We start from the raw sequence: 12,328 nt of genomic DNA on the forward strand, positions 1-12,328 counted from the left end.
TTTTAAGGCAACTGGGGGAATATGTAGGGGCGATGTCAGAGGTAGGTTTTTTTTTTAACACAGAGAATGGCAGGTGCATGGGACGCCCTGACAGGGTGGTGGTAAAGACAGATACATCCGGGACATTTGAGATAGGCAGATAGATGACAGAAGATGGAGGGTTATGTGGAGGGAAGGGTTGGGTTAAAAGGTTGGCACAGTATTGTGGACTGAAGACTCTGTGCTGGGCTGTAATGTTCTGAGTTATTTTACATATCTCTAAACACTGTAAGTAGCCCTCTGCGATTTCAGCCTCGTCGCCTGTTTGTATCTTGGTCTGATTGCTGTTGACACCATTTGGTTACACATCAGAGCTTGTATGTATCACAAACAAAACCAGTACCTACTCGTTCGCCAAACCTCCAGTTTTCCTCAATATTGAGCTTGTTCCAGAGTTCCTACTTGCAAACCCACCCAAGTAGTCACATCCCAATGAACCAATTGAATTTGTCATTTATAAATGCTGCATGTCATTGTACCAATCTACTGTCTTGTGTTAATCTGTCTGTGGAGTTTGAACTTAATTTACTTTTATTTGGCTGCCACAGTGACGCAGCAGGTAGGGCAACACTATCACAGCTCGGGCTGTTTCGGAGTTCAGTTCTGAAGCCGGGTGTAAGGGTTTGTACGTCCTTCCTGTGTGTGTGGGTTTCCTCCAAGTGCTCTGGTTTCCTCCCACAGTCCAAAGACGTACCAGTTAATAGGTCAATTGGTCATTGTAAATTGCCCTCTGATTAGACTGGGGTTAATTGGTCATTGTAAATTGCCCTCTGATTAGACTGGGGTTAACTGGTCATTGTAAATTGCCCTCTGATTAGACTGGGCTAGGGTTGAATCAGTGGGTTGCTGTGTAGTGCAGCTTGCTGCGTTGTTGAGGGTCTGTTCTGTGTTCTGTCTCTGAGAACAATTGCCTTTTGCAATACAAGAATAATTCAACTTAATTCCAAATCTATTAGAGTGTGTACCTGGCTGTGAGTTGGGCTGTATTTTTGAGATCTGTCTAACTTTCTTTTTAAAAAATGTTAACAGTGCCATTTCCTTTCTGGAAGCAATAGTATGCATCAAGTCCGGTCAGGATCTTTTCTCCAAAACTGTGGGCCTGTATGTCATCCTCTGGCTCCTCTGCATGGTAAGAAAGATCATTGCTTATTGCTCCAATAGTCGACTGGCTGGAGATTCAGATTCAGATTTATTAATGCACGTACATCAAGGCACACAGTGAAATGCGTAATTCGTGTTAACAACCAACACAGCCCGTGGGTGCTCTGGGGGCAGCCCACAAGTATCACCACGCATTCCGGCAACGACAGAGCATTCCTTCCATGCTTGGCAGAACAACTCAGCGGCTTAGTAGTGTAGCAGTTAGCAAAACACTTTACAGTTCACAGTTCAAGGTAAATTTATTATCAAAGTACATATAGGAACCTGGGATTCATTTTCTTGCAGGCATACTCAATAGATCCAATAACCATAATAGAATCGATGAAAGACCGCAACAGCAGGGTAGACAACCAGTGTGCAAGAGATAACAAACTGTGCAAATACTAAAAGAAAAATCTGAAATAGTAATAAATAAATAAGCAATGATTATCGATGAGATGAAGAGTTCTTGAAAGTGAATCCATAGGTGTGGGAACAATTAAGTGATGGGGCAAGTGAAGTTGAGTAAAGTTCAAAGTAAAATTTATTATCAGAGTACATGCACGTCCCCACGTGCAACCCTGAGATTTTTTTTCCTGCGGGTATAGTGAGCAAATTTTATAACAGTAAAGAGGGTCAATGAAAGAGCAAGAGTGTAGAAGACAACAAATTGCATGTGCAAATATAAATAAATGGCAATAAATAGTGAGAAATTGAAATAACAAGATTAGTGTAGCTATCTCCTTTTGTTTAAGAGTCTGATGGTTGAGGGTTAGTAACTGTTCTTGAACCTGGTGGCGTGTGTCCTGAGGCTCCTGTACCTTCTACCTGATGGCAGCAGCAAGAAAAAAGCATGTCCTGGGTGGGGAGGATCTTTGATGATGGATGCTGCTTTCCTACAGCAACGTTACGTGTAGATGTGCTCAATGATTGGGAGGGCTTAACCCATGATGGACTGGGCCGAATCCTCTAACTTTTGTAGGATTTTCCGCTCAAAGGAATTGGTGTTCCCATGCTAGGCCGTAATGCAGCCAGTCAGCACACATCTATAGAAGTTTGTCAAGGTTTTTGAAGACTCGTGGAACCTCCTGAGCAAGTAGCTGCGCTGTTGTACTTTCTTTGCAAGTAGTCAGTTCCATCCTGGATACTACCTCCGTGGTGTCCAAGACATCTTCAAGGAGAAGTGTTAGAAAAGCAGCTTCCATCATCAAGGATGTCCATCACCCAGGACAGCCCTCATCTCATTGTTACCATCAGGTAGGAGTTACAGAAGCCTGAAGGCACACACTCAACCATTCATCCTCGTACACAATGTCTGATGTGTTGAGGGACTGAATGATAACTGCTTTTTGGAAATGCTGGATTGATCTTGGAGTATGTTTAAAAGGTCAGCACAATATCGTGTGCCAAAGGGCCTGCACTGTGCTGGAATGTTCTAGGTTCTGTGCTTTCTTGCCACCTGTTGGAATATTATTTTGTTATCCTCTGCCACATTCGAACTATAAATGAATCAAAAAAAAAAATGTGATGTTTGCAGTTTCATTAAGTTCTGTGTAAATTGGACTTGGAAAAGACTGAAGACCATTTAACTGGACTTCTTACTCATTCCAGGCTTTTATAACCTTCCTTTGCCTTGCGGGAATGGTGTGGTACGCTGAGCATACTGGGCAACGTGAGAAGGTGAGTTTGTGACTGGAAGTTCACTCCCCCACTATCGGAAACTTAGTCTGCACATCCATTCTATCTAGACCTTCCAATATTTGATAGATTTCAATGAGGTCTCCACCCCCCCCCCCCAAACTGTTTGCACATTTTGTCCCCTTTTCCACATTAATCATTTCTCAGTCTTGGTTTACATACAGGTTTACGTCAATTCTGTTGTATTCTTTATTTTCCTGTAAATGTCTGGAAGGAAATGAATCTCAAGATAGTACATGGTGACATACATTCCGTGGCCACATTATTAAATGCCTTCTGTACCTAATAAAGTGGCCACAGAGTGTGTGCTCATGGTTTCTGCTTCTGTCGCCCATCCACTTCAAGGTTCGATGTGTTGTGCATTCAGAGATGCTCTTCTGCACACCACTGTTGTAACGTGAGGTTATTTGAGTTACTGTCACCTTCCTGTCAGTTTGAACCAGTCTGGCCATTCTCCTCTGACCTCTTTCATTAACGAGGTGATTTCCGCCACTTACTGGATGGTTTTTTTGTGTTTTTTGCACCATTCTCTGTAAATTCCAGAGAGTAGTTCGTGCAGAAATCCCAGGAGATGGCGGTTGTCACGGTCACATACTGGTTAGCACAGCGCTGTTACAGCTCAGTGTTTGGAGCTCAGTTCAGGCCTGTGAGGAGTTTGTAACGTCCTCCCCAGGCGACACATGGGTTTTCTCCAGGTGCTCCAGTTTTCCTCCCGCAGTCCAAAGATGTCCCGGGGAAGTTAACCTGTCGTTGTAAATTGTCCCGTGATTGGGTTAGGGTTAAATCGGACTTGTGGGGGGTTGCTGAGGCAGTGTGGCTCGTAGGGCTGGAAGGGCCTCCTGTGTGCTGTAAGTAAATAAAATAAGATCAGCAGCTTCTGAGATACTCAAACCACCCTGTCTGGCGCCAACAATCATTCCACAAAGTCACTAAGATCATATCTGTTCCCCATTCTGATGTTTAGTCTGAACAACAACTGAACCTCTTGGCCTTGTCACCATGCTTTGATGAATTGAGTTGATGCCACATGATTGGCTGATTAGATATTTGCATTGTACCTAATAAAGTGGCCTCTAAGTCCTTTGATTTAAAAAAATTACTTTGACTTTCACTTTGATGTTTTCTGTCTTTCAGACTCTTTCCGAGTGTGAATATGAGGAGGCAGTTAACAGCACTAATATCTCCCTGCTGCCTGGTGACCCACACGCAAAAGGTTTGTGCATTGAAATAAGACCATGACACATAGGAGCAGAATTAGGCCATTCAGCCCATTGAGACTACTCCACCATTACATCATGGCTGATCCTGGATCCCACTCAACCCTATACACCTGTCTTCTCGCCATATCCTTTGATGCCCTGACCGATCAGGAAACCTAAGCCTTAAATATAATACCATAAGACATAGGAGCAGAATTGGGCCATTAGGCCCATTGAATCTCCTTCGCCATCCTTTTTTCCCCTCCTCAGTTCCACTCTCCACCCTTCTCCCCATAACCTTTGATGCCATGTCCAATCAAGAACCTATCAAGCTCTACCTTAAGTACACCCAACGACCTGGCCTCCACAGCTGCCTGTGCTAATACATTCCACAAATTCACCACCCTCTGGCTAAACAAATTGCTTCGTATCTCTGTTTTAAATGGATGCTCCTCTATCTTGAGGATGTCCCTCTTGTCCTAGGCTCCCCCACTATGGGAAACATCCTTCCCACATCTACTCTGTTTAGGCCTTTCAACATTCGAAAGGTTTCAATGAGACCCCCCCCCCGCCCATCCTTCTAAATTCCAGCAAGTTCAGACCCAGAGCCATTGAAAGTTCCTCGTATGATGACCCTTTCGCTCCCAGAATCATCCTTGTGAACCTCCCCTGAACCCTCTCCAATGCCAGCACATCTTTTCTTAGATGAGGAGACCAGAATTGTTCACAATACTCAAGGTGAGGCCTCACAGAGCCTTTATAAAGCCTCAGCATCACATCCTTGCTCTTGTATTTTAGATCTCTTGAAATGAATGCTAACATGGCATTTGCCTTCCTCACCAGTGACTCAACCTGCAAGTTCACCTTTACGGTGTTCTGTACAAGGACTCCCAAGTCCCTTTGCATCTCAGATTTTTGGATTTTCTCCCTATTTAGAAAATAGTCTGTCCATTTATTTCTTCTACCAAAATGCATAACCATGCATTTTCCAACGTTGTACTTCATTTGCCACTCTCTTGCCCGTTCTCCTAATCCGTCTAAGTCCTTCTGCATCCTACCTGTTTATTCACCATTACCTGCTCCTCCACCAATCTTTGTCTCATCTGCAAACTTGGCAACAAAGCCATCTATTACATCATCTAAATCATTGATATACAGCATAAAAAGAAGTGGCCCCTGCAGAACACCACTGGCAGCCAACCAGAAAAGGATCCTTTTATTCCCACTCGCTGCCTCCTACCAATCAACCAGTACTCGAATAATGCCAGTAACTTTCCTGTAATTCCATGGGCTCTTAACTTGTTAAACAGCCTCATGTGTGGCACCTTATCAAGGGCCTTCTGAAAGTCCAAATATACAACATCCACTGCATCCCCTTTATCTATCCTACATGTAATCTCCTCAAAAAATTCCAACAAGTTCATCAGGCAATATTTTCCCTGAAGGAACCCATGCTGACTTTGTCCTCTCTTGTGCTGTGCCACAAAGTACTCTATAACCTCATCCTTAATCACAACCACTGAGATCAGGCTAACCGTTCTATAATTTCCTTTCTGCTGCCTTCCTCCTTGCTAAAAGAGCGTAGTGATATTTTTAATTTTCCACTACTTTGGCACGATGACATAGTGCAATGATTTTTGATAGATCATTACTAATGCCTCCACAATCTCTACCACTACCTCTTTCAGAACCCTAGAGTGCAGTTCATTTGGTCCGGGTGACTTATATACCCTCAGGTCTTTCAGCTTTTTGAGCACCTTCTCCCTTGTAACAGTAACTGCACCCACTTCTCTTCCCTCATACCCTTAAACATCTGGCACAAATCTGGAAAGAGGCACAAAACTCGTTGATTCACCATTGTTTTATTACATATTAATAGAACACAAAGAGTTGGAAATGTAGAGCTGAAAAAAGTCTGATAGCTAGGAATGTTCAGACTCAGAGACTAGAGGAAAAGATGGTGTACCAACATTGACCCTTTTTATACCCCATAGTTAAACATTCCATTCAAATTGATAGATAAGAGTTAACCAATCAAATAGCCCGTATTCAAATAATGCAACACCAGAGAAACTCCTGAACTTTCCAGAATGATATAAAGAACTGTAACCAAGAGGGGCACTCTGAACAACTGCATATACTGACTGTGACCACTAGGGGGCACATCAAACAATTGCATATATACACTGTGACCACTTGGGGACACACTGAACAACTGCATACACACACTGTGACCACTAGAGGACAGACTGAAAAACTGCATACACACACTGTGACCACTAGGGGACACACTGAACAACTGCATATATGCACTGTGACCACTAGGGGACACACTGAACAATTGCATATACACACTGTGACCACTAGGGGAAACACTGAACAATTGCATATACACACTCTGACCACTAGGGGACACACTGAACAATTGCATATACACACTGTGACCACTAGGGGACACACTGAACAACTGCATACACACTCTGACCACTAGGAGACACACTGAACAACTGCATACACACTGTGACCACTAGGGGACACACTGAACAACTGTATATACACACTGTGACCACTAGGGGACACACTGAACAACTGCATATATACACTGTGACCACTAGGGGACACACTGAACAATTGCATATACACACTGTGACCATTAGGGGACACACTGAACAACTGCATACACACTCTGTGACCACTAGGGGACACACTGAACAACTGCGTATACACACTGTGACCACTAGGGGACACACTGAACAACTGCCTATACACACTGTGACCACTGGGGGACACACTGAACAACTGTATATACACGCAACACACATCAAAGTTGCTGGTGAACACAGCAGGCCAGGCAGCATCTCTAGGAAGAGGTACAGTCGACGTTTCAGGCCGAGACCCTTCGTCAGGACTAACTGAAGGAAGAGTGAGTAAGAGATTTGAAAGTGGGAGGGGGAGGGGGAGATCCAAAATGATAGGAGAAGACAGGAGGGGGAGGGATGGAGCCAAGAGCTGGACAGGTGATTGGCAAAGGGGATACGAGAGGATCATGGGACAGGAGGTCCGGGAAGAAAGATAAGGGGGGGGAACCCAGAGGATGGGCAAGGGGTATAGTCAGAGGGACAGAGGGAGAAAAAGGAGAACGAGAGAAAGAATGTGTGTATAAAAATAAATAACAGATGGGGTACGAGGGGGAGATGGGGCATTAGCGCAAGTCGATGTTCATGCCATCAGGTTGGAGGCTACCCAGACGGAATATAAGGTGTTGTTCCTCCAACCTGAGTGTGGCTTCATCTTTACAGTAGAGGAGGCCGTGGATAGACATGTCAGAATGGGAATGGGATGTGGAATTAAAATGTGTGGCCACTGGGAGATCCTGCTTTCTCTGGCGGACAGAGCGTAGGTGTTCAGCAAAGCGGTCTCCCAGTCTGCATCGGGTCTCGCCAATATATAAAAGGCCACATCGGGAGCACCGGACGCAGTATTTCACCCCAGCCGACTCACAGGTGAAGTGTCGCCTCACTGGAAGGACTGTTTAGGGCTTTGAATGGTGGTAAGAGAGGAAGTGTAAGGGCATGTGTAGCACTTGTTTCGCTTACAAGGATAAGTGCCAGGAGGGAGATCAGTGGGGAGGGATGGGGGGGACGAATGGACAAGGGAGTCGCGTAGGGAGCGATCCCTGCGGAAAGCAGAGGGGGGGGAGGGAAAGATGTGCTTAGTGGTGGGATCCCGTTGGAGGTGGCGGAAGTTACGGAGAATAATATGTTGGACCCGGAGGCTGGTGGGGTGGTAGGTGAGGACCAGGGGAACCTTATTCCTAGTGGGGTGGCGGGAGGATGGAGTGAGCGCAGATGTACGTGAAATGGGGGGGATGTGTTTGAGAGCAGAGTTGATAGTGGAGGAAGGGAAGCCCCTTTCTTTAAAAAAGGAAGACATCTCCCTCGTCCTAGAATGAAAAGCCCCATCCTGAGAGCAGATGTGGCGGAGACGGAGGAATTGCGAGAAGGGGATGACGTTTTTGCAAGAGACAGGGTGAGAAGACGAATAGTCCAGATAGTCCAAGTCCAAGAACTGTACATACACACTGTGACTACTAGGGGACACACTGAACAACTGCATATACACACTGTGACCACTAGGGGACACACTGAACAACTGTATATACACACTGTGACCACTAGGAGACACACTGAACAACTGCATATACACACTGTGACCACTAGGGGACACACTGAACAACTGTATGTACATACTGTGACCATGAGGAAACATACTAAGCAGTTACATGTATATAAGTAGTTATAAAAATGCTAGCAGGTAATTAATTGTTAAATTGCAATGATAAAATCAATTGAATAGTCTAATGCTATGTAGCCAGGCAGAGGATTAGCAGTTTGCAACAATGATGTGGAGGAAATAATTCGCATCTGGAATTCAAAACCACAACCACATTGGCTGTGAGGAAACAACCCCATTTTTAAAAGAAGTTGCTGGGACTGGAGGACCTGAGGAGTTATAGGGAAAGTTTGAATAGATTTGAACCTTATTCCCTGGAGTGTAGGAGAATGAGGGGAGATATGATGGAGATGTACATAATTATGAGGGGTACAGATAGTAGGGTAAATACAAACAGGATCTTTCTATCTATGGATCGGACTGGAACTAGAGGTCAGGGGTTAAGGGTGAAAGGTAAAAAGTTTAATGGGAAACTTAGTAGGAACTTCTTCACTCAGAGGGTAGTGAGAGAATATGGAGCAAAATACCAGTAGAAGTATGCAGGTTTGATTTCAACAATTAACAGAATTTGGATAGGTAGATGGATGAGAAGGGTGTGGTTGGGGTGCAGGTCGATGGAAATAGTCAGATTAATGAATTGGCATAGACTAGATGGGCTGAAGGACCTGTTTCTGTGCCATAGTGCTCTGTGTCTGTAATTGTAAAACAATGAAGATTAAAATATTCACTTTGAGCCTGCAGAAAGTTAGTTCTCATTCAAATATTTTCAGCAAATTGCTTTTGCATCCTTTGTGTTTGTTCATGTCTCTGCGAAGGAGTAAATTTTTTGTGTATTTGTAGCCTGCAATTTCATCGGTAAGTTTAGATCAGTAACTGAGAACAATTGTAGGTAGGAGCGATTTGTGTTTGGGTGTTTTTGATTTGCTTTTCAGCTGGTTCAGCACAACATTGGTAAGTTTAGATAAGTAACTGAGAACAATTGACACAAACCAGGCAACATTCCGAGCAACGCCCTTATCATCTATAAATTAGCTGATTGACTAAAGGGAACTTGGTAAACTTTGGAGTCACACTCAAAATGCTGGAGGAGCTCAGCAGGCCAGGCAGCATCTATGGAGGGGAATAAACGGTCAGTGTTTTGGGCTGAGACCCTTCATCAGGACTGGAAAGGGAGGGGGAAGAAGCCAGAATAAGAAGGTGGTGGGGAGGGGAGAGGAGGGAGGTGATAGGTGGAGCCGGGTGGAAGGGGTGAATGAGGGGGTAAGAAGCTGGGAGGTGATCACTGAGAGAGGTAATAAAGGGCTAAGGAAGGAGGAATCTGATAGGAGAGAAGAGTGGATCATTGGAAAAAGGGAAGGAGGGGGGTGATTGGCAGGTGAGGAGTAGAGGTAAGAGGCCAGTGTGGGGAATTGATGAAGAAGATAGGTGGAGGGGAAAAATGCAGCAGAAGTTAAAGCAATCAATATTTATTCCGTCAGGTTGAAGGCCAGTTAGACAGCATTTGAGGTGTTGCTGCTGTAACCTGAGTGTGGCCTGATCGTGGCAGAAGAGGAGGGTGTGGCCCAACACCCACGTGGCTTCACCTATCACCTTCTAGCATGTCCTCCTTCCCCTCACTCCTCCACCTTATTCTGCCATCTTTCCCCTTCCTTTCCAGTGCTGATTAAGGGTGCCGGCCCGAAATGTTTACTGTTTATTCCTCTCCATAGATGCTGCCTGACCTGCTGAGTTCTTCCAGCATTTTGTCTGTGTTCTGGATTTCCTGCATCTCGGATTTTCTTTTGTGTTGATGAACTTTAGCCTTCCATTTTGTTTTATTCACAGAATAGATTCTTTTTTGTTTTATCCAGGCGATGGAAATTGCGAAGTGTCAGATGTGAACAGAACAGACAAGAGCACAACGAAGCGTAAAAGGCCCTCTGGTAAATGTCGGATGAGTAATGGCTTTGGCAGGAAGTAAGGTGGTTTCACTGAGGTGGAATCCACCTTCCACAAGGAAGTCCGAAGCTGGATCTGAAAGCCTTTGCAAAGCCGACAAACAGAATGAAAAGACTGATTGATCAGTTTGGTAGCCGAGGGATGGTGCGTGATGTCGAAGCAGTTTTAGTGTTTTGTAGCGGATAGCAACTCATCAGCTTAATGTGTTCCTACATTTTTTTCTTACCATTTTGTTTAAAGAAAAGAAGAAATTCTTGAAGCTTTTGTATATTTTTATTTAAAACTTTTTAATTTGCTGGCGATTTAATTTTGAGTTGATGGAGCCAACCACAGCGTTAACTAACATTGAAATGCAGTTAGGTTAGCGGAACGCAGCGTTAACTAACATTGAAATGCAGTTAGGTTAGCGGAACGCAGCGTTAACTAACATTGAAATGCAGTTAGGTTAGCTAACCACAGCGTTAACTAACATTGAAGTGCAGTTAGGTCAGCTGAACGCAGCATTAACTAACATTGAAATACAGTTAGGTTAGTGGAGCGTAGGGAACAGTCTCTGGGAAAGCACTTTCTGACTAGTTTCTGCTGCAATGTGATCACTCTGAACAGTTGCTCTGTTAAGAGTTTGTGTGAAGCTTGCTTCAGTCATGCAGTATATATAATTTGTGCCAAATGCTGTAGTTATTGATTTCAATTTGTGTTGAGTGAAATGGCTTAAAACTGCTTGGTTAATGAAGGCCCAACCCTTGCAGACTGTTGAATGGGTGTTATAACCTTTATTCCAGAATTTTTTTCCTGAATTTTCATTTAAGTCTTGCACATTTCACCTACTGTATTTTTATTCAATAGATAATATAACTGGAGAATACAATTCAATTAAGTACACCGTGCTAGTTACTTCATTCTAGTATCCAGTGGAAATCGTACACTGATCTGATATGCAGTCGTGTTTGATATTGACTGGATGTTACAATTTTTAGAATGAAATAATCTTGTTTTACCTTTTACAAGGATAAGTCATGAATGAAGATGACTTGCCATCCCTACCCTGGCCTCGTACCTCCACCTGCCTTTCACCTCCCCTGGTGCCCCTCCGTCTCTCATGGGCCAATCAGATTCCTCCTTCTTCAGCCCTTTACCTCCTTCCACCTATCAGCTCCCAGCTTCTTACTTCATCAACCCCACCCACCTGGCTTCACCTGTTACCTGCAGCTCTTCCTCCCCCCTCCGGCCCCCACCACCATCTTCGTACTCTGGCACCTCCTCCCTCCCTTCCCAGTCCCGATGAGGGGTCTTGGTCCGAAACATCGACAGGTGTATTCATTTCTGTAGAGGCTGCCTGCCCTGCTGGGCTCCCCCATCATTTACTGTGTGTTGCTCTGGATTTCCGGAATCTGCAGAATCACTAGTGTTTGACATCCCTATTACAAATAGAAATGAGATAGAAATATGAATTACTTTTATTTTCTTTGGTCAATTTTTTGACATGTTTGTAATTCTCATCATGATAATCCATCAGAAAACTTGAGCAATGAAATGCTGGACAATGCAGTCTATGGCTTTGATGCCACTGAAAATAATGTTGATTATAATTTTTGTGTGGAACTGGTCTCTCTTGAGCTTATGGTACAACAATCATCACAGCAGCAATTGAGCTGTGTTTGGCAGGTCTGACACACAAACTGATGTCCAATCTTACATGAACCTTCTTTTCAAAACTGACAGTCTTCACTCAGGAACCTGTTACATTTGGAATTCTTACAGGCAGTGGTTCCAAATAAATCACTTCAGAAATATCAACCTATTCTGTTTATGTGTGATTTTTTTTCCCAATGTATTTCATTTAAAAATGAATTAAGGGAAAGATTGAATAGGTTAGAACTTCAGTCCCTGGAGCATAGGAGATTGAGAGGAGATTTGATGGAGGTACACAAAATTATCAGGGGTATAGATAGGGTAAATGCAAGCAGGCTTGAGGTTGGGTCATGAGTTAAGGCAATATGATATAGGAACAGAATTAATCCATTTGGCCCATCGAGTTTGCTCCACCATTTCATCATGGCTGATCCAATTTTCCTCTCAGC

The 12,328-nt window shown here is 43.9% G+C and overlaps 1 protein-coding gene across 1 annotated transcript in view; it reads left to right on the forward strand.

The window, feature by feature from the left end:
• ptdss1b (phosphatidylserine synthase 1b) overlaps positions 1-11,879 on the forward strand; it is a 45,509-nt gene extending 33,630 nt beyond the window's left edge. The window contains exons 10-13 of the mRNA XM_063067350.1: positions 1,069-1,168; positions 2,791-2,859; positions 4,012-4,090; positions 10,160-11,879. Coding sequence (XP_062923420.1) covers positions 1,069-1,168; positions 2,791-2,859; positions 4,012-4,090; positions 10,160-10,269 — 358 coding nt within the window. The 3' untranslated portion in view covers positions 10,270-11,879. The remainder of the gene's footprint in view (positions 1-1,068; positions 1,169-2,790; positions 2,860-4,011; positions 4,091-10,159) is intronic.
• Positions 11,880-12,328: the final 449 nt, after the last annotated feature.

This window comes from Mobula hypostoma, chromosome 1 (assembly GCF_963921235.1).
Source record: "Mobula hypostoma chromosome 1, sMobHyp1.1, whole genome shotgun sequence".
In the NCBI taxonomy this organism is placed as follows: Eukaryota; Metazoa; Chordata; class Chondrichthyes; order Myliobatiformes; family Myliobatidae; genus Mobula; species Mobula hypostoma.